This window comes from Geospiza fortis, unplaced genomic scaffold, assembly GCF_000277835.1.
Source record: "Geospiza fortis unplaced genomic scaffold, GeoFor_1.0 scaffold468, whole genome shotgun sequence".
NCBI classification, from domain to species: Eukaryota; Metazoa; Chordata; class Aves; order Passeriformes; family Thraupidae; genus Geospiza; species Geospiza fortis.
In genome coordinates, this window is record NW_005054502.1 from 203,911 (window position 1) to 226,992 (window position 23,082).

Genomic DNA, 23,082 nt, shown 5'->3' on the forward strand with positions numbered 1-23,082 from the left:
ATGGAGATGCTAAGGGGCTGCACACCTTTATCCATAGGTAAGATTGATTTGCTTAGTAAAGTAACAATGCAAGATTTATATTTCATTACAGCTACAAGGCCAGCTCAAAAAAATCCACCTACTCCAGCAAAATGTTAATGCCCTGGGAGATAACCAACTAAATGCACTCCCAAGCCTGTCTGATAAAAACCCTGCTCATTTTTCTGAAATATCTGCCATCCTTTTGTGTCTGCCCATGTGATATATGGGGCTGGAGGAGCCACTTTCAGCTGAGAGAAACTCAGGACAGCAGCTTGGACAGCCCAGGCAGAGGAATTTAGTCCTTGGTCTGAAATAGCTCCGGTGGGAAAATAGCACTTTGAAACTTTCCATCAATTCCTCTAGAAAACTGTTCTTTTATATCCACAACCATTCTTTTATACCCACAATTAATTTTGCTTCTGAGATCTCTATATAATGTGATGTCCAGAAGATCACCTTTAAGAAAAGCTATACTCTGGAGAAGAAGGAACGATACATTTTTTTGGGGATGCCTTCTATTGTGTGAAGGCACAGCAAAAATCAATAAATACCAGGATTGCATTTGCCCATATGACAAAGGAAGCTGCTGGGTGGTTCAGAACACCAAGAATTAAACCTACAGCTCTTTAAGAGCCTCTCAGACTGGTGCCTGTCATGCCCAAGCACTTCAGGGACCTTCGCCCTTTCAAGAACACGGCTGTGAAATGGAAATGATTTAAACCTACAAGTTTTACACTCAAAACAGACACACTGTCCAGAGAAGCTGCACCAGTCTTGTGGGACAGGGGGTTATGCTGTTATTTACAGCTTAAGGATGAGTCTTCCCTCCAAACCCAACCAACCAACCCCACTGTCACAGACATATTTTATGAAAATTCCTTTTGCCAGGATTCTTTCTCCTGAGAAGCTGGGAAGCTCCAGCTTCTCCATGTTTTGCTGCTTTGGAATGTGATTTGGAGAACTGTTTACCCAGCATGTGAGATTGTTTTTACTTGATGATCAATGACAGCCATCGGTGTCGAGGCTGTGGGCAGCCAAAAGTTTTTATTCTCATTCTTTTCCTTTCCTTGCTAGCTTTCTGATGAAATCCTTTCTTCTAGTCTTTTAGTATAGTTTTAATACATCATTTTCTTTTAATATAATATATATCATAAAATAATAAATCAGCCTTCTGAAACATGGAGTCAAGATTCTCATCTCTTCCCTCATCCTGGGACCCCTGTGAACACCACCACACTGGTGACCTCAAGTGAGTCTCACTGATTACCCCAGCACAACTCACCATCCTCCTCAGTCTGCACCACCAGCTCCTCGCTTTCCATTCTGCCCTCGGGGTTGGAGAGCGCCAACCTTAGCCTGATGGTCATGAAGGGCCGGAGCCCGCGCAGGGTGTAGTGGGAGGAAGTCTGGATGAGCTCCTCTGCCTCGAATTTCTGCTGGTTGAAGACGTACTGGTAGTGCACGGTGAGGTTGTAGCTGTGGCAGCGCGTCACGGCGTAGCCGAAGGGCTCCCACTGCAGCGTCAGCTGCCGCGAGCGGATGTCCACCACCTCCACGTTCTGCGGCCCGTGCACGGGGTCTGGGGAGCAGCAGGAGAAATACAAATGTTATAAATAAGAAGCTTGACTAGGCCAATGTTCAAGCAGCAATCAATTTATTAATTGATATGTTAAAGTATGAGCAATACAGCACTGGCTACAGTGGGGGAAGTTTTCCCTCCAACTGCACACCCATAGTTGAGGCTCACAGGTATTTATAGGGGTACTCATCAGCTTTCTCAGCAGTTTCTATTCCAAATTTTTACGTCACAATTCTATACACTATTGTGATTTAGTTTTTCTCAGGATGTATCCCAAAAGGAGTATCTCCAGGTGGTGGTGGTCCAGTTTCCAAAAGAAGAAAGACGAACCCCATCTGGTGAAGTCCAGCTCCCCAGATGTGGGTCCACCTTTTAATTACAAGGACTATAAATCTCATAGCAGTGATGTCCAGCTTCCCTTGGTTGAAACTATAAATCCTTGAGTTGATGTTCATCTTCCTTTCTCAAGCTGTTTTTCTCTGCTTTATTAAGGCATGAGATAAGCATATTTCCTTTATATACATTCCAAAGCTATAGTTTCAAGGATACAAGGAATATTCTAAAATTATACTTCAAAAGGTTATTATTGCAGAACTCTTTAAGGCTTAACTACAAGCAAAGAGCAACATCCCTAATGTTTTAATTCAAATGATCCTAGATCACCTAAGGTTAATTGCAAACAAAAGACAGGTTCAAAGGCCTTCTTCCATGCTTTACTTTCCTCAGTTATTATTAGAATTCACAACTGTCCCATGGTCAGTCTCCACACATATTGCAATCACAAATACACACATTGCCTGCATGTATCTGACACAAAATACAGCTTTGTATTTCACACAAACACAATTTGATGTTTAATCAAGGCAGCCATCCATTAAAACACTTCCTTCCATGTCCCAGCACTCTGCAGTTCTGGATGTTCTTGTCTGTACAATGTATAAAGTGGTTGGGAAATGAACACCGGATCCACAGTTGCATTCTGGCTCCTGAGTTTTGCCTGGAAATTTCCTGTCACGAGGCCCTGAACAGTGGTTATGTGAAAGATGCTATTCACTTCCAAAAATTTAGAAAGGTTTATTAAAACCTTATCAAAAATACAACAGAAGACTGAATAGAGAAAATATTGCAGCACTAGGAGCAAAGGATTTTCCCCACCATGTGCTCACCACAGAGATTTCGCCTTTTAACCCTTTAGCCCCTCCCAAAGTTCTGTCCATCAACTCCTTCTTCGCTGTCCAGTGGTGGAGTTCCCTTCCTTAAATCTTGACTGGAGGTCAGGTGTTGCCATAGTAATGAGCCAACCCTCCCAAATGTCCTGAACTCAGGCCACCCCTGATAACAACACATAACTATAAATGTATAAAACATCTCTTAACATCTCTACATGATATTTGCCTTTTAATTGTGAGAGTCAACCATCTCATTACTCATCTATCACAGTTGTACTCCTGATTCCTGTGAAATCTCACTGAGTCCAACAGCGGCAACTGGATTCTGTTGCAGTAAGGTAGAAAAATCATAAAGAAAGGGCTCAGAAAGTCAAGCCTACTCTCCTAGAATCAGTGGTTGGCTTTGTCAAGCTAACATTTTGCAAGTTCCCATGTGAAAGCAATCCTGGTGTGAGCTGTTCATTAACAGAACAATCTATTCCTGGGTGAAAAACAACCAGCACCTGTATAAACTGTTTTTACACTGTTAGAAAAATGAAAACTAACTCTCACAAACAACTTTCCGTGCACGTACGCAATGACAGTTTGAGTGACCAATCAATACAGGATAACAACTTGTTAATAACCAGTAAAGTAATTGGCAAGAAAGCTCCTGACCAATGGGAGTCACACACGAGGTCTGTAAAACTGGATAAAAAGGAGTTATGTGAATAAAGAATGGCTTTTTTCCACCATGAAGAAAATGGCATCCAGTGTGATTTATTGCCTTAGGATTCCATCAGGTAAGGGGTGTGGAAGTTGTGCTTTCTTCATTCTTACAAAGAAATAAATTAAAAATAATAGTAGCTGATGGCCTATTTGGCAGTACTTAGTGACCTTGGTGAGTCCAGTCCTAAGTGATGCAGACACACAAGAAATGGCCCCATGGGGAAGGAATGAATTCAGGTCTCTCAGCTTTGAATTCAGCTCCATGGCCCCTACACCCTCCTGCCACCTCCAAACCCACTCTGCTCACACTGAAGCCCCAGAGTGAAAGAATCAAGACCAAGGGATCAGCTGCTGGATTTCAAACATCCTGGGTATTCTGGCAATGAGGTTTACAAGCAGATCCTGCCACTCCTGGGTATGTTTTCTGAGTTATCTCAAGCTGGTGCCAATAAAATTTTAATTTCTGATCATCTCCATGCCTTGGTCCCATCAAAGTTTCTTTGCTCTTTATTATTCTTTCTACAGTATCTGGCTGAGGTAAACTTTGAATATTCATGTGGAGGAATCATTTTCACCTGCTGTTCCTTAATTTATTTTTAACAGCCTAACTCAAATGCTCTGACTAGACTCTGCCCTTTATATAAAATATAAATGCATGTGCCACTAGACATGTAGATATAAAGAATGAAGGATGACTGAGTAAAATCAGTGTTTGAGATAAGTCAGACCATAAAAATTCTACAGATGTCAGGGTTTGTTTATCTGACATTTCTCCAACTTGTATTTGCTCTTTTGCTCAATATATATCTGACCAAGGTAATCAGAAATTACATAATTTCACATAAAGTTTTTTAATTTATAGCACAATTCAGGGTTCTTCCTTCTTCTCATAGTCTCTCACGACTTCAACCTATGAAAAAAATGTTTTCATGGGAACAAAAAAGTTGGAAGGATTCCTGAATACCAGTCACACCTCTTTGAGAGATAATTAAAGTGTAAAAAACCCCTTCTAGTAATTCTTGAAAGTAAAGCACGCACCAGCCACCCTGACTTCAATCTACTCATGCATAAGCAGAAAATACATTTTAACAACCTGCACATTCTGTATTACTGCTAAAGATCCCCTAAGGACTGGCAGTGGGAAAGTATTTGCATCTTTTTATAGATATTCACATGCGCAGAAACTTTGGCAATGGGATGGATATTAAAAGACCACGGGTCTAAAGCTAACAAATGTTTGAGGTTTCCCTATAAATCATGTCAATTCCTCAGCATCCAGAAAACACCTCTTAAAAGTGAGTCCTTAACTCTGTGTGTCAAACAAAAAAGATTAATTTAGAAATTAGGAAATTTTTATGCATGAACATACACATATATACTTAGCATGAGGTGCTAAACATTCATTTTCTATAAATCCCTGAAATTTATGTTTCTGCAGATGAATTGTCCAGATAAATTAGGTCAACAAAAAAATGGTTCTCTGAAAATATTCAGCTTCTGAAACAGTACAGGTAATCATTCCAAGATGCATCCAGAGGAAAGAAAAGCAAATGCAGATATTTGCCCTGCTGAAGTCTGCATTACACCAAGCACTCAACTGCTGAGCCCAACTCAACATGGCTGAGATCAGGCAAAAACATATCACAGAAATGCAGTAAGGCAGCTGAAAATGGCAATTCACCACCATGGTAGTGTTATACCACCTCTCTTTTATTTTTTAAATTACAATTATTTGCCTCAAATCAGTCATGTTATAGAGTGAATCAGCAATTAGAGGGTGTTTGGTTAATGGATGTCAGATGTGCTGAGTGTACCTGTGAGTAAGGAACAACCTGATCATCACCTCGCCAAGTCATCTGCCCAAAGCTGGGTTAGGGAAGATTTCCTGCAGTTTTTAGCTTCCTTTCTCATCCTGTCCACATTTGCCCTTTCCTACCCCAAACTCTAAGTGCTAGAAGATTCTCATAACCAGCTTCTAATTCTGCTCAAAACTTTGCTGTAAATGCTGTAAGCTCCATCACACACACACAGTTTGAAACAGTCTTTGATTGAGTAACCAGCCTGTGAACCACAGATGAGTTTGGTTACAAAGCAAGAAGGCAAAATCCATAGTGCAGACTCCAGTACACTGCATTTTACCCAAGAACCAGGTCTCAAATGCCCATGCCCTGAGGTGCCCCTGCAAGTGTAGAGATAGACATCTGGTGGCTGTCTAGATCTTTAAGTAGAGGGAGAACAAGTAAGTAAAAGCTACTTAAATTTTTGTTTCAGAGAGGGAGAAACCAAACTGGAATTAAATCAACAAACAGAAGCTGGCCCTGGAAAGCTTTCTATTCTCTCCAGTTTCAATCTCCTTTTCTTTCTGAATACTGAGGCTATACAATTTTGAAAATGTTTTCCTGTTGCCACACTGATTTCCTCCACAGCAGAAGCCATTGAAACCTCCTTTTCCAGGATGAGATTTTGTATTGTTGTTTTTAAAGGGCAGTGGTCCTACTGTCCTCTCTGTATAATTCTTTCTGTCCATTAGCTCTGTGAGTATTCAGTCTCAAAAGGTCTGTAGCTATTCCTGGGACCTGTCTAACATCACCTTTTTCACAATGTTTTCTTCCAAAAGATAAGGAAAATTTATAATTCATGTAGAATTCTCTGGTAGTGCTGATATATAAAACTGGACAAATGTCTCCATTTCTGTATTCTTGGAATGATAGCTTCCAAATAATGCAAAAAAATATCTGAAAAGTAGTAACTTTGCACTTGGCTAGTGGAATAAAAGTTGCTAATACATATTTCAGCTTCAACTGTACATAGATACCCACCAAAGCAAGATAGAAACAGACCAGCCCAATTTGAATACTTAGGAGGTCAGATATTGGTGTAAACTATGTACCCTGAAGTAAAATTTTCTACGTGTCCTAAGAACTCGGAGAAAAAAAAAAGGAAATTCTTAAGACACTTAAACAATGAAACAGCTGCCACAGATCTGAAACGAGTCTTGAACCCACGCAAGGAAAATTGCAGTCTCTGGGATTTCACTGTGCAAATGCTGTATTTTTATTTCAGCCTGGTTGAACCATTAATTACATTTGGAACGTTCACATCAAAGTCAAGAACTGAACAGTGTTTTTTAATACATCATCACCCACTGATGCTTTGCTACCTTTCATTACTCTGGTGGGCTGCAGCAAACACTCAGCAGCCAGGAGGCTTTCTGGAATCCTTGGGGTGTGCAAGTCTGGAGGGGTCTGGAGCTCGAGTCCTATGAGGAGTGACTGAGAGAGCTGGAAAGTGCTCAGCCTGGAGAAAAGGAGGCTCAAGGGGGACCTTGTGGCTCTGCACAACTCCTGACAGGAGGGGACAGCCAGAGGGGTCGGGCTGTGCTCCAGGGAACAGGGACAGGAGGAGAGGGAACGGCCTCAAGGTGCACCAGGGGATGTTAAGATTGGATATGAGGAAAAATTCTTCACCGAAGGGATGGTCAGGTGTTGGAACAGACTGCCCAGGGAGCTTGTAGAGTCACAGCCACTGGAGGGATTTAAACCACAGGTAAGTGTAGAGCACCTGGGGACATGGTTTAATAGGGGGCTTGGCAGTGCTGGGCCAGCACTTGGACTTGATCGTAAAGGGTTTTCCTGTCACAGACATCTTTTATGAAAAATCTCTTCTTTAAGATTTTTCCTCCTGAGAAGCTGAGAGGCCTCAGGAACAAAATATAAACATTGATTATCTGCTGCTGTGGAATGCAACAGGTGGATCTGTGATTGGCCTATGTTGCTTGTTTCTAATTAATGGCCAATCACAGCCCAGCTGACTTGGACTCTGTCTGAGCCACAAACCTTTGTTATTCATTCTTTCTTTTTCTATTCTTAGCTAGCCTTCTGATGAAATCCTTTCTTCTATTCTTTTAGTATAGTTTTAATATAATATATATCATAAAATAATAAATCAAACCTTCTGAAACATGGAGTCAGATCCTCGTCTCTTCCCTCATCCTCGGACCCCTGTGAACACAGTCACAGGTTTTCCAACCTAAATGATTTGATGATTGTGGTGGCCTGAATGAAACAAACTCTCCAGTGATCCTTCAGTGTGTTCTCAGTCCATTGTTGAGCAAACAATTTCCAGAGACTGCTCTTCCTGCATCAGAATTTCACAGAAAAGCTGACTTTTAAGGCCAGTTTTACTCATTTCTTATTGAGTGTCACAGAGCTCATTTTGTTCTCAGCCCTCCTCTCTCTAAAGGTGATGCACAGAAGAGAAAAGGGTGGTTTAGATTATCAATAACAATTGTCAGAGCTCTGTAACCCTCCACCAGGGGAAGAACAGAGAGGCAAGGAAGCTGTGGGGGGACACTGGGGTTTGAACACAGAGCTCAAATCGAGCAGGGAAGTTAAACACAGACAATCAGCTGCTGCCCCAGGGTTAAGTACCTGCTGCAGGAGCCTAATTGCAAGAAATTGCTGCTGTCAGTAAAGACAGGACAGCGAGTGGACATGTCCCTCCTCATCTGGAGCCCTGTGCCCATGTCCCCTGACCCTGTGGAGAGCAGCAGGCAGAGTTTATTAGCAGTGCACTGATTAAATTCTGTTTCCCAGCGGCAGGTTACAGAGACTGAGAATGCACAAAGGGAAGAAAAAGGAGTGTGCCACGAGCAGCAGCTTTGTGTGAGTCCTGAACTGATACTTTCAGATACAGAAATAGAGAAAACAGGTATAACTGTGAATTCTGTCTTCTCCTCATCACCCCAACCAGCACAGGCCATCCAGAATCTGGGCACCCCAGTAAAGTCCCCAGCCCTTCCTCTAGGCAGACTGGGAGAAGATAAGGAGAAAATTGGGTGCCCTGGGAGCTGGTAATGCCACCAAAACCTGTGTTCTCCCAAATACCAGCACAGTACAGCCTCCCTGTGTAGCCCAGGGAAAATTTAAATTCATTTTTATTTACAAAATATAAATTCGGCATCATCACAAAGTGAAGTGCACAGAATATTTCACTCCCACAATAAATTGAAACGGTGGCCATTTTTCAAGCAACAGCAACAAAACTCATAATCACAGAATCTCTAAAAGGCTTGGGTTGGCAGGGACCTTGAGGATAATCTCATTTCAACACCCCTGTCATGAGCAGGGACACCTTCTTCTGGAGCAAGGTGCTGCAAGCCCCACCCAGCCTGGTGTGCAGTCAGCAGTTAGAAGGTTTCCTTTGTGTCTTTCAAAGACAATGTTATTGGTCTATGGATGGAAAACCAAACTGAAATGTGTCCAACAATGATTTATTCAAGGTGTTAGATAAAAGCTGAAGCCTTCTCTCTCTCCCCTTTATTCCCCATCCCTCATCTTCCTCCCTTAATTTCCACAGGATGAAACAAATCTAGGGAAACACGTTTGCTATCAAAAAATGCAGCAAAGCAAACAGAGCAAAAATAATCCAGAGGTTACCTTAAACGCAAAATTCACTGGAGTGTGGTGGCTCAGGATAAACCCAGCCCCTCCACAGTATGTGCTGCTCATCCTGCCAGAGGAATTGTGCCACAAACACCTTCCCCAGCCTTGTCCCAGGCACAGCCACCTCTGAGTGATGGACAGCCCTGTCCATGCCTTGAGTGCAACGTGTCCCTCTGTGACAGCTCCTCTGCTGAGCCCTCAGCTGCTGCTGCCCAGCACATTTCAATGCCTCTGAGCCAAAATGTGGCATAAATACCTCTGCAGACATGACAGATGAAAGCACTGATTCAACAGAGATCACCAGTCGTGCAGTGCTGTGAAAGTGTTTTGGCTTCGCCCTTCTCTGAGGAAAGAACATCTCCCTAATATTTGGATCTAAATTTGCTTTCTTTTAAACCACTTCAGATGGCGTCACTGGTCCAAAGGCAGTGCAGACAGAGCTGAAAGTAGGCAATTATACAGAAAGGGGTGTTCTGAAAGACTTGCAACAGAGAAAAGAGAAGAAAGGAGTGAGACTGACACAATAAAATCACCAGAGAACAAACAATCTGTTTGTGAGGCCTTCAATCACTACAGCCCAAACCATGTACAAAGAAATAGGTGTCATTACAGCTGATAAACTAAACCAGACTATTTTAGGGCATTCTCTGAGCAATAAAGAAAAGGAATTCTGCCACACTATTTTAAAATAAATAGGAAATAAGTTAGATAATGGAGTATGTGGTTAGGCAAGCCAGGGACTGAGCTCTCCCCACAACTGACATAATTTTAATTCAGTTAGCTGCAAATCCTCTTCATTTTTTTATTGATCTGGTTTAGTTTCAGTTGCAAATTTTAGTTGAAAAACACTAAAGATTTGAAAATATCTATAATAAAGTAAAATATTTGATACATTACAAATCCCATAAAACATCCTCTAATCTCAGACTTCTACTTTGTTAAGCAGAACCAAACAAAACAAATTTAAAACAACCCCAACACCTTTAAATGGATCCCAGATCTATCTGGACCCCTCCATTTGTTACAAAATGTGCCTGTCACACTCCCAGACCAAATCCAGGGGCTGGCCAAGGGCACAGGGAAAGCAGAGGCTGTGCAGAGCAGGACCTGAGCTGCCAGCACAGCCTTCCCAGCACTGCTGCAGCCAGAGCTGAGCTGCCAAAGCTCCACTTGTAAACAACTTCAAGATAATTAAGCATTGCTTTTTTTTAAAAAAAAGGTTTATTAGCATCTATTTAAAGGAAATTTTTTTTCATTATATTATGAAATGGCAAAATGAGAGCTTGCTTTCTTTTATACCCCAAACCTGTTGTGCCCTAACACACTTAAAAAATAACAATTTAAAAGAACAATAAAGGGTAATTACTGATTTTATTAAAAATATCTATCATGGATACACATAGTGGTGGCATTCCATGACTGGGAACAAAATGTACATTACTGAGCATTTTGATGATTAAATACAACAGCTTAATTAAATATGCTAATGAAAGTGAGATTAGAAAGCAGGTAAGCCACTGGTTTTTTGCCAACCAAAAGTAAAAAAGCAGATTTTACAAATTTATTTCATTATGCATCAATAAAATATTTATTTTAACTGTTTGCTATACTAACACATACATGCATTTATTTTTATTATCTCTTCCTCTGTGTGCTTTGCTGTTATCCTCAAATGGACCAAGTGGAGGAGACTCAGAGTAACATAGAAGCTAGATGCTGACAAAACATAAATTATCTCTATAAAATAAATAAGGTAATCAAAATAGTGAGTAAAAGAGAAGCTTCCTCTACACAGGCTGTTCAATTATTCTGAGAAGAAGAAAGAAGCACTCTTTTTAAAGACGTGTTTTCTCCCGTCCATCCCTTTGTGCTCTCCAGGCCCCAGAGCCACGGGCAGGGCCTGAGCCCAGGCCAGTCTGTCCCTGTCTGTCCCTGTGTGTCTGTCCCTGTCTGTCCCTGTCTGTCCCTCCCTGTCTGTCCCTGTGTGTCTGTCTGTCTGTCCCAGTCTGTCCCTGTCTGTCTGTCCATGTCTATCTGTCCCTGTCTGTCCCAGTCTGTCTGTCCCTCTCTGTCTGTCCCTATCTGTCCCTGTCTGTCCCTGTCCATCCCCGTGTTCCCAGGCCCAGCCATGGCCCCAGAGCCCCGGGCAGGGCTGAGCCCAGCCCAGTCTGTCCCTTACTGTCTGTCCCTGTCTGTCTGTCCCAGTCTGTCCCTGTCTGTCTGTCCCTGTCTGTCCCTGTCCATCCCCGTGTTCCCAGGCCCAGCCATGGCCCCAGAGCCCCGGGCAGGGCTGAGCCCAGCAATTCCCCTGCCCCGAGGCAGAGCTGCTGCCCTGGGCAGAGCCCAGAGGGGCTCTGGGGGCTCCTCCCTGGGATATCCCAGAGCCACACGGACTCTGCTGTGCCCTGGGCTCTGGGATGGCCCTGCCTGAGCAGGGAGCGCCACCAGATGAGCCCACCATGGTCCCTTCCAACCTGAGCCATCCTGGGGTTTATTAACGAATGCATATAAAAAGTTCAGAAGAATAAATCATAATAGATTTTTTTAAAATTCCAAAATTACTGGAAAGCACTGAGGAGTAAAGGAATACAAAGGATGAAAAATTCCTCTGCACATCACAGACAAGGTAGGAAAACACTCTTGCCTAACAGCAGCCTGCATTCTCACTGTGTCTAATGGAAGCACTAGCCCTTGGCTTTCATTTACTTCCCAAAAGAACACAAAAATAAAAATACACTGCCAAGCTTTCAACACTCAATTAAGATTTAGGATGTCACTCAAAGGAGGCAAAAAGCTGTTTTTGTCTGGTGATACTCAGTGAGTAGATCTGCCTCATTCATTGTTTATGTTCCCAATCAGGGCACACTATCTGTATTAAAGAGAACAAGGCACTGAATGGAAATCTCACAGCCTGGGGAAGTGTGAGGTACCAGTGTGCTCATCAAAATAAATTCTCCTGTGAGAGCAGTTTATTGATTTGTGTATTTGACTCTCTTTGGGATTATTGTTCAATTACTTTTATCCTCTGAGATGAAAGCAGCTGAATGTAACATCAAAAGCAGATAAAAAGTCGCATGTTTCAAATTTTCTTTCAAATCTCCATAACATCCATTACAGATACGATTTTCAAGAGGGTCCTCTGAGAGGGTAACTCCATCAGACATACAGCTCTCATCTGTATTTCTCCTAATTATTCCGGCTGAAACATATTCCCTGTAAAACACATTATTTATCCTTGAGAAGTGACAGTCTGCAGAAACTGTCTCCTCTTTATCAGGTGAGCTGCTTGCTAATTCTTGATATGATTAGTGATTTATCAGCACTTAAAATTGCAAACACACAATTTCCACCTCTAGCCCTGCTGAGGGTAAAACATGGTGGTGGTGGTGAAGAGATGGTGAAAGTCTCATTTTGCTGGTTTGCATTCACTCCTCACTACAGGTTTTTCATGCTCTGCTTGCAAGAAAAAAAACCAAAAAACAAATAAACAGAAAAAAACCCCAAAACAAAAACAAACAAAAAACCAAACCACTCAAAGAAAAAAGCCCATAACAAAACAAGACAAAATTTAAAAAAATTAAAAATATAAACAAAGATATTTTTGATAGTCAACCCTCTGTTTTCACTTTGGGACATGGGCTCACATAATTTTAGTTTGCTGCACATCACAAGTAGTGCAGCATCTGGAATCAGGCTATTCCTCCCCTTCTGAGAGGCAGGTGTAGGCAGCAGTTGCCTGATGCTCCTCTCATTCACAAGGTGAGCTTTGCTCTGCAGTCACCAGGCAAAACAGTTCCCCAAACATGAAAAGGCACACTGCTGCAAGCTGAGAATGCCAGCAGGGTAATTTTATAATGTATAAATAGCAAAATTTATAAATTATATAAATGTATAAATGATAAACTGGGATAATGGTTCCTGTGCTCTGTGTGGCAGGGACATTTAGACCACAGTTCAGCACAGCCCTCAGTCTAAAAAATCATCAGAATTTACCTCAGTCAGCCCCTGCCCCACTACCAGCATGAACATGAGCTTTGTTATAGCTCAACACAAAGTAAAACGATGTATTTAAAGACATAATTGCACTCCCAGCTTGCATTTTTGACCAGCTGCTGTTTATTGAGCTCTAAGAGGAACTATCCTGACACGAACAGGTCAGGGGGGCAATCCAGCTGCTCTCTGCACTCTGAGGGCAGCCCTGCACTCTTCCAGCACAGATGTGAGCAAGGCTGGGCTTTGAACTCCCAGGGACATCAGGGTTAGCCAGAGATGGGACCAGAAAGCCATTCTGAGGTGGGACCAGAAACCACACTGAGAGGGGACCAGAAAGCCATTCTGAGGTGGGAACAGAAAGCCACTCTGAGATGGACCAGAAAGCCACTCTGAGAGGGGACCAGAAAGCCACTCTGGGATGGACCAGAAACCACACTGAGATGGACCAGAAAGCCATTCTGAGGTGGGACCAGAAAGGCACTCTGAGATGGACCAGAAAGGCAAACTGAGATGGACCAGAAAGGCACTCTGAGATGGAACAGAAAGGCACTCTGAGATGGAACAGAAAGGCACTCTGAGAGGGGACCCAGAAAGGCAAACTGAGATGGACCAGAAAGGCACTCTGAGATGGACCAGAAAGGCAAACTGAGATGGACCAGAAAGGCACTCTGAGATGGGAACAGAAAGCCACTCTGAGATGGACCAGAAAGCCACTCTGAGATGGACTAGAAAGCCACTCTGAGATGGCACCAGAAAGCCACTCTGAGATGGACCAGAAAGGCACCAAGCAGAGATGGAGCACAGGAGTTCCAGCCCATTGCAGCTGGATCTTTACTGCATTTGAGCCATTCATCTGCTCTGGAATTTTGTCTTTTGTCACAGAGTGTTGTAAAAATCTTTGCAAAGCTGTTTCCAACCAGCCTGTAAAGCACATTGGTTTTCTTTCAGTGATGCAATTACAAGGGGAAGGCAGTCATGAATATTAGTGAACTTTGAAATATTGTTTCTAGGGGCAATAGATTTTACCCAAAGGGATATTAGTGCTCCACCTCAACATTACAAAAAAATCACTTTAAAACTTACAGCAACACATTTCAGGTCCATTACCATGCCTTTTCAAATGTCATGCCTTGAATGTGACAATCAAATTCCTGAATCAATCAGCCAAATGGAATTATTTCACTCAGAAATTATGTGGAGAGAAAGTAGCAAAAAGCAGTAAAAATGTAGAATAACTTTATGCTGTAACTTAAGCAACTGAACAGGCTTCTTGGTGAAATAAGGAGCAACACACTCTGTGTGCCTGCTTTACAGGATGATGAACTGCAGAACACACTGAGGATTTTTTTCTGCAGTAGAACAAGGTTTGGGGTTTTAATTTGTGATCTGTCCCATGAGTAGTGCCTGGGAATTTGCAGGGAGCACCAGGTGCCCGGGCACAGCTCACTAGCTGGGTACCACCACACACAAAGGGCAAATCCAGATGTGCCAGCTGCAGTGTGTCTGCAGGCTTAGCCTGCATCTCCATTTGTGCTGCTGTGCTCTTCCTCAGCTAAGTTTTCCAATATCTTCATGAATCCATATGGAAAACAGGCCAAGCCCTGCTACTCCAGTCAGAAATCCTGCTCTGGAGCATCCTTGTACACCAGTTGAACTCACATCAATGGCACAGCATATTCTGCGCTCTGCACTGAAGAAAATTCAAATTTTGGAAGCCTTTCTGTCCTGCTGACATCCCATTGTCCCAACAAGGTGTATTTAACATATTTAACATATTCAACATAGTCACCAGATGGATGGCACTGGTGGCTTTCAGGCACAAGAGTGACTAAATTCAGCAAATCTCACTGCCTTTCATCTCTGCTCAGGTGTTCATGTTCATGCCTTCTGTTTGTTTTACCCTCCAGCACTTCCAGACAGGAAAGATTTTTTTCCTGGAGCCACAGAATACTGGTGGTACTTTCCATGTGGAAGACAGGCAGTGTATAAGATCAATCAAGAATCATAAATTTCATTTTTTCCCCCAATGGTCTCACAATTTCAGCTGGGTGAGAGGTAATTAATCCACATCAGCCAGTGCTGGTGCAGCACCTTGTCCAAAAGCAAACATGATATAATCCAGTGATCAGATCCTTCAGGGAAAATGGCTGATGGATGGAGAAAGAGCTGTCTGCCTTTATTTTCTTATTTCCATTGGAAAATGAAGGTCAAATAACCTCCAGTAAGGTATAAAAATAAACTCTTGTATTTCCAAATGCCAGCAAAAAATAATTTTCTAAGTGTAGCTAAAAAAAGTCTCTTTAGTTTTCAAAGTCAACCTAAGTAGTTGTATGAAAAGAAGATTTTGTGTAATAATGGGCAGCAATATGAGGCAATGAGACTTGATAGTGTCAGAGAGAGTTTCCAATTGCATGAATTGACATGCAAATGTTAAAAAAAAACCTGAGAAAACAGCTAGAAGTAAGTTCCAATTCATAGCAGGTGCATCAGGCACAGCTCAGACATTCTAAGTTCTGATGAACTTTTTTCTGGCTTCTTGTTGCACATTAGAACCCTCCATTTTTTATGTTTGCAGTGATCTGTGATACTGCAGGAGGAAAGCCAGAGGCTCCCATCCCCAAATATACCAGACAGGAAACCATGGGACCCAAGATGCTCATTTTAAATGAGAACCAAAATTTATATATTTGGCTCAAAATATGACCTTTGTCATTACAATGACACAGAAGAGATTCATGTTAAATAACCATCCTGAGCATCAACTAGTTGGAAATTAAAACAAAACAGAAAGAGTGGTTCTTTCTCACATTGGGACTATGATGGGATGACAGAGTGCTGCCTGGGCATGATAAAGATGATCCCAGGAATGTGTATTTAACTGGACACATTAGAGTTAATTAAGGAGTTAAAAATCCTGAGAACAGTTCTAAGTTATAGATTGCCCACAGAGCACAAATCTCTTTATACACTCCCATAGCAACTCCTGCCCAAGTTAATGTTATTATACAGGGAGCAGCATAAGGAGATTTCTGTACCAACTCAGAGCTCTTTAATTTCAATTTTTGTCAAAGGTATTATTGCAACAAGACTTGCAGTTGGCTTAGATAAATTCATCAGAGTCAGTTTGAATAAGCCATGCCCTCACAGGCTGCCTCATCAGGGAATGTGACCAAGCTACAGAGAGCAAAACAACAACACTGGCACCATGCAGGGTCTCCCATCTTACTGAATTCCTTCAAACCATCGATGTTAGGGGCTACAGATCAATAAATAATAATACTGGAGCACCCCTAGTGCTGACCCCACAAACAAGGGGGACCCTATGTTAGATGTGGTACAAGAAATGTTGTTGTAGAATCTTAGAATCACAGAATCACTGAGGTTGGAAAAGCCCTTTAAGATCATTGAGCCCAAGTGTTGACTCAGCATGGCCAAGCCCACCACTAAAAGTGCCACATCTAAGTTCAGGTCCATGCAGAATTCCAAGCTTTAGAGGGTGGCCTGACATCCCAGTTTAGTCTCAGAATGTGTGGAATCCTGTTTTACAAGCCCCTGCATAAATATATCAATTAACATTACTGTTTAATCCATTTATATCTAAAGCAAAGGGGCACAAAAATGTAGCACTGGAACCACAACAGACTTTGGGGATAATTTGGTGAAACTACAAAGCCACGCAGAGTTTCCCCAGTATCAAAGCAAACACACACCTGATCACTTACTAAAAGGGATTCCTTCCTTTCTGTTCCTTCCTAAAGGAAGATTTTAATCTCCAGGAATGAGGGTGCAAAGCAATGTGCTTATCACCTCTCCAGTCTGCTTTATTCTTATACCAGCCTAGCTCCCAAATGCGGGGACTGTGCATCCTTAGCAGTGCAGCCACTGAAACTCCATAAATGCTGCAAATGGCACTGAATAAATTCATTAAATACAAGGGTATTTTTCTTCCTGTTGGATCCCATTCTCCTTTGGGATATGCTTCCAACAGGCAGTTTAAAGCTAGCTTGAGCATGTCTTCACAAACAGGAGGCAATAACATCCAACAGCTAAAAACCAGACTGTACTCTGTGTGTGCAGTCCATCAGCCAGAAAATAAGGAAGGTAAGAAGAAAGAAGAAACAGAAACTAAGAACCAGAAATTTTCAGCTACAGGGGTAATACTCTTGTGAGGATAATCCTCCTGTCCAGGATGTGACAAATCCAACTTGCTAGGAGATGGCTTTGAGACATAAAATAAAGCTGCATTCAGCTGCACTGGACAGCACATGTCTGGTGTTTCTATTATAAGCACAAATTAATACCCAGGTAGAAATAACCCTAAATCAGACTTATTTAGTTCATCAGCTGAAATGCCAGCCTTCACATAAGAATGCATTTTTGGCATTTCCAATCTTACACTTTGTGATAAAAAGCCAGACTTGTCATTAATCCTGGAAGGCTGATGGGGCAGGGAGGGAAGCTGAGAGTGGAGCTTGCATCCAAGTGCTCAATGTCTCCTCTGCCAGCACAAGGGGGGATGTTCTGCCCAGCACAGGGATATTCCTGGCCAGCTCAGGTGCTGGGAAGGAGAAGGAGCACTCTGTGAGCACTGCATCCAGCTCAGAGGCTCCCAGCACAAGGAAGACTTGAGCCTCTTGTAACAAGTCCAGATGAGGCCACAGAGGTGCTCCAAGGACTGGAGCCAGGCTGGGAGACCCAGAAGTGTTCACCTGGAGAAGAGAAGGCTCCAGGGAGACCTCAGAGCCCCTGCCAGTGCCTCCCAAAATGAGGATGAGGGTGCAGAGGCCCTGGCACAGGTGCCCAGAGCACCTGTGGCTGCCCCTGGATCCCTGGCAGTGCCCAAGGCCAGGCTGGACAGGGCTTGGAGCAACCTGGGATAGTGGAAGGTGTCCCTGCCATGGCAGGGGTGGCACTGGATGAGTTTTAAGGTCCCTTCCAACCCAAACCATTCCATGATTCTGTGTCTGATGATAGAAACCTGTGGATGTGCAGTGAGATCCAGCAGGGAGATTATTATTAAGAACAATTAAATATTAAGAGCAGTTTGGTGTTGGTTTGTATCGAGTCACTTTCTGAGTAGACAATTAATCCAGCTACATTTAAACAATAATAATTAAAAAAAAAAAAGAGACTGCTGCACTTAAAGATTTATTCATGGACTGAGAAAACAGCTTGGATTTCAATAAGACTTTAAAAAACATCTGCTGGGGGGTATTAACCAGACTGCTGTAATCCTGACACTGCTGCATGTTCAGATTACACTGAGAGCCCTGGCTGGGTTAGCAGCTACACTTTTTATAGGCTTGACAATGTGTCTGAAGAGCTGTTTTATTTGTATTTTCTCCCACATAATGCCTCTATTAAAATCCTTTAAGGGTCTTTTCTTAGTGTCAGGCTGATCAGATAAAAATGGTCTTAAAGGAGTGCTGACCCTGCCCCTCCCACTGTGCTCTGCTGGTACTTCCCTCAGGCATAAAATTGTTTTGCTTTATTTAGTTTAAGCTAAAATGCAAGCACATCCTGGAAAAGGGCAATTACTGGGCTAAATGCAAGGCATTGATTTTGTTCAGAGCAAACTCTTATCTGTCCTCCACTACCCCAACAAGTCTCTCTAGCATTTGGAAATGCACATTTGTTCAAATATGTACATTCCCATAAGAGCTAACCATCCATGGCCTTAATGGCACTGCACTGCTGACTTCAACACCCCGGTGGAGGGAGGACATGAGCATGAAATTAGAATTAAACAGCTGGTCATAAATTCTATCCAGACCCTTCATAAGCACGTGTTGCTGGAGTGCATTGCAGCCATAGTTCAGCTGCAGGAATTTCAATATCTCTTAGTCTGGTTAAGGTAATAATTGGGGAAAGGAACCAGTTGGCATCTCTGTCTTTTCTTCCCCCAGCTCAATTTCCAACTACATTCCTGAGGACTTTCCATTTGCTTAACCTTACCATTATTATGGTTGTGGAATATTCTACATTGCTCTAAGTAATTTTCCAGCCTTAGAAATCAGAAATTTTGGGATTGTTGTTACTGGGTTTTCATTATCATTGTTGTTTCTCCTGATATTATTGCTATTGTTTTCTGTCAATAGGAAATGGTGTAGAGAGCAAATCCCTCCAGATGGCCAGGGAATCAGATCATCCCCATCATACAGAGATTCCTTGTGAGTATCCACAGCTGGTGACAAAAGGAGTGGCTGCTACTCCTGAATCCTGAGAAAAATGGACAATCCTCACAGAATGGTTCCGAGTGCCTTCACTCTAACCAGACCCATTGCACTTTGCAGCTGTGATGCTCTTGAATTTTAAATTTCACAGGAGATTTTCTGAAGATGAGAAGGGAAGAGAAAATGCTTATATCTGTAAATCTTGAGTGGAACTGAATGGATACCACTTGGAAATCCAGGATATTTCTAATCTTCCTCTCAGGATAAGTTATAACCACCTAGGGAGCAAATGCTAACACATCTCTGGTAGGAATATTGTTATTTTAATAGCCAAGCAGTAATTATTTTTTCTCTGCCCTTCTTTCTTGCCCTTTACTCTGAACAGGAGGAAATCATTAACAGCTGGAAAACAACCAACTATCCAACTGACTTTTTCAGCGCTTGTTGTAGGTAGGAATATTAGAGGAAAATGAGGTTAGGAATAAGGTATGCTCTTTATATAAATTCAGTGGCATAGTAAATGAAAAAAAAAATGTGTGTCTCACCATAAATGCTGTTACAACTTGCAGACCTGTGGTGCCAAGCTGTGGCAATAGATATTGGAATGTTTCAGTAACCTATTAACAGACCTTTTCTTAAAACTCTTAGCTTTCTTTAACACACTTCCAGCAAATGGATTTCCAATAAGCATCTAACTCCTTTCTCTTCTTTCCATTTCCAAATAAACTCTTTCAGGGCACAGTGGTGTGTTTGTGTGGAAATGGCTTTGCTGAGAAATTGAAAGGTAGGAAGGATCTGGATCAGTTCCCTGCATGAGCTTTGCAATATCCCTGAAAAGTGTCATGATCTGTATTTGGTGCCCAGAGCATTGCTTAAGCTACTGAGGAGAAAACTAATCTCTTGCACTTTCATTGGCAGCACTGTCTCATAGAGTGATCCTAATGGGGTGGAAATGAGCTCAGCTGCCTAATTCTGTTAAAAACATAGGCTTTTTCTCACACATGAATGCCCACCTACTTCCTTCTAGCCTTGCTGAAGCCATGGCAGCAAAGAATCAAGTCATAGCTGCCGAAAACAGAACATGCTGCTTTTTTTTCCACTTCAGCTCTGTTCAGTTATTTATTTATTTATACGCAGTAAGAAACAGCCAGTGGAAGAAATTCTATTCATGCGGAAAAAAAACCCCCATGCTAAAGATCTTGATGCGGACAAATGAGCTTTTCCTTAACTTTTAGGGCATAACTAACTTCCTCATTAGCAGTGTAATTTTAAGTCGTGCTGTAAACTTTATCATCTCTGTTTCATGAGCCACAGGTGAGGGCAGTGCAGAGGTGCCTCTTGTCAATCCAGCTTCATCCAGCTGTGATCCATGTGCATGCAGATAATCCAAGCCCTTCCATGGGCTGCTGTGGTTGTGTGTTGGAGTTGTTGGCTGCAGTACCACAGCGCTCTGTGCCTGTGGTGATCCAGATTTCCAGATCCAAATCCAAATTTCCAGATTCCAGATCCAAATTTCCCAGCTGGTGGATAACCACTTCCCTGCTCCTGCCTATGGGATATGATGGGCTGTAAATAAAACTCTACATTCCCGTAAATGAGGACATCAGCAGTCATGGGGCTCCCCAATGTGATTTAGTGGACATGGTGGTGTTCAGTCAAAGGTTGGGCTTCAGGATCTTAGATGGCTTTTCTAACCTCAAAGATTTGATGACGGTTTTCTGCTATATAAGCAATCCTCTGGATGTACTTTTAGATCCATTAGGGTTGGCCCTCTGTCTGTGCTCATTAAAACCAAGACCCAATTTGTTAAGGGCTCTGGATAAGAGGAGACTGAGGTCAGACCTCGTTGGGGGTTGCAGCTCCTCCTGAGGGTCAGGCTGGAGCTCAGGGAAAGGTTCTTCCCCAGAGGTCCTGGCACTGCCCAGGCTCCCCAGGGAATGGGCACGGCCCCGAGGCTGCCAGAGCTCCAGGAGCACATGGTGGGATCCTTGGGGTTGTCTTGTGTAGAGCCAGGATTTGGACTGGATGATCCTTTTTGGTCCTTTTTACTCAGGATATTCTGTGATCCTATGAACTTTTTTAGTTCCAAGAAGAATGTGTCCACATAGGACTTTGTGGGAAAGCTTAGAAACGGAACAGCAACACGCTTTGCAGGGATAATGATCTTTATCACATCCTTCATCGTTTTCCCTTTGGAAGACTGCAGGGAATGTGCTCATGGCACTCCAGTCCATGCTCTGAGGGAGCTGGGGATGTTCCTTAGGCAGTGTGAGGAGGACCTGGGCTGTCTGTGGGGGTACACACAACTCATGTCCCTTGTGAGAGACTTCCATGATTTCATTAAATCCTGCTATTCCTCTTGTAGGGCTGTAGCTGGGCGCTTATCGCTTGCTTTGCTATGCAAATGAGCTAAAAAGGGAGCTGAAAAGGATGTGTCCAGGCCTCCACAGCAAACAGGGATTAGGGAATAGGAAGTTAAAGCTTTCTTTCGTAAAATAGAGCTGAAGAGCAGGGCAATAACTTGATATTCTTGGTGAATAATTCTAATCCTTAGGGGTTTGTTTGTTTGCTTGTTTGAACCCAGAAGTTCCTCAAAGTTTAAGAAGCAAGTGGTCTCAAGTTGTCCTGGGGAATTTTTGTAGATAAAATCCATTCTGCTCTCTGCACTGGGAATGTTCACCAGCTCCTCAGCCTTCCTGGTGGAGCAGGGGCTTGACCTTTGCAGAGTCCTTCTTTCTGCAGTGTGGAGCATGAACCAACAAACTTTAGTTTGAAACTAAAAGATCAGGGATTTAAGTTGGATATTGGGAAGAAATTCTTCCCTGCGAGGGTGGGCAGGCCCTGGCACAGGGTGCCCAGAGTAGCTGTGGCTGCCCCTGGATCCCTGGCAGTGCCCAAGGCCAGGCTGGACAGGGCTGGGAGCAGCCTGGGACAGTGGAAGGTGTCCCTGCCATGGCAGGGGGTAGGATGGGATGAGCTTTAAGGTTCCTTCCAAACCAAACCATCATGTTATTTCATGTCCTGAATTAAACTGGAAAGTGCCAGGCTCCTGAGATGCCAGCTCCAAAATCAAATACATCACAAGTGAGGAACATGATGGTGAAGCAGATCAAACGCGGCACTCAGCAGCTGAAGCCCGATTCAAGAATGCTATGGATTTTCTTATGCAAGTAATCATTACATGTGCATAAAGATCCACAGGATTCAGATAGAAAACAGATCAGAACTACTTCAATAGGTTAATATGATAAGAGCCTCCCATGGAAGATAACAGCTGCAATTAAAACTGTACTTTTCCTACAAAACCCTGTTGCAAAAGGAACTAGGAAAATTGATGTTTGCGCTTTGAATAGAGGCACAAATCTGAACATATTAGATAAAAAGTCTGTAACTGTCTTTTTTCCACATTTTGTGCCTAATGCTTCAAAAGAATAAAAAAACACACCAAATAAGTTGTACAGAGTAAAGAGACAGAGATGAAGGCTACACACTCAGAAGCTGATGCTCTGGAGAACAAATTTTTTTCCTCAGAACAGAGAGCAAAGTAAAAATCCTTATCCTACTTTTTTTTGTTTGGGTTTTGTTTGTTTTTGGGGGGGGGTTGTTTGTTTGTTGGGTTTTGGTGGTTTAGGGTGGTTTTGGTTTTGTTGGGGGGGAATGTTTTGATTTTTCTCCTAGAACTTTAAAACAGAGTACTGCTAAATACTAAAATCTTAAGTCTGGTGTCCATTAATAGCACCAAATGAGCTTGACATGTGAAATGGAAACACCTGAATGGCCTCAGATTTCAATTTCTACCTGAATCCAGTAGGGAAAATGCTCCTCAGGTTGAACAGGACAAAATATTGTATCAATATTTATTGATACAATAAATATTGTAATCATTGCATTAGAGCCAGCCACCCTGCTTCATGCTTGAAAGCTTCCAACTTACACCACAAGAGCTGTAACTTCATGTATTTCTCTTTCATCCACAATTCCTGTGAAAGGTCACA

The 23,082-nt window shown here is 42.6% G+C and overlaps 1 protein-coding gene across 1 annotated transcript in view; it reads right to left on the reverse strand.

Annotated features, from left to right (window-relative positions):
* Positions 1-23,082, reverse strand: part of PTPRT (protein tyrosine phosphatase receptor type T) — a 345,910-nt gene that overhangs the window by 164,260 nt on the left and 158,568 nt on the right. The window contains exon 7 of the mRNA XM_031063401.1: positions 1,304-1,600. Coding sequence (XP_030919261.1) covers positions 1,304-1,600 — 297 coding nt within the window. The remainder of the gene's footprint in view (positions 1-1,303; positions 1,601-23,082) is intronic.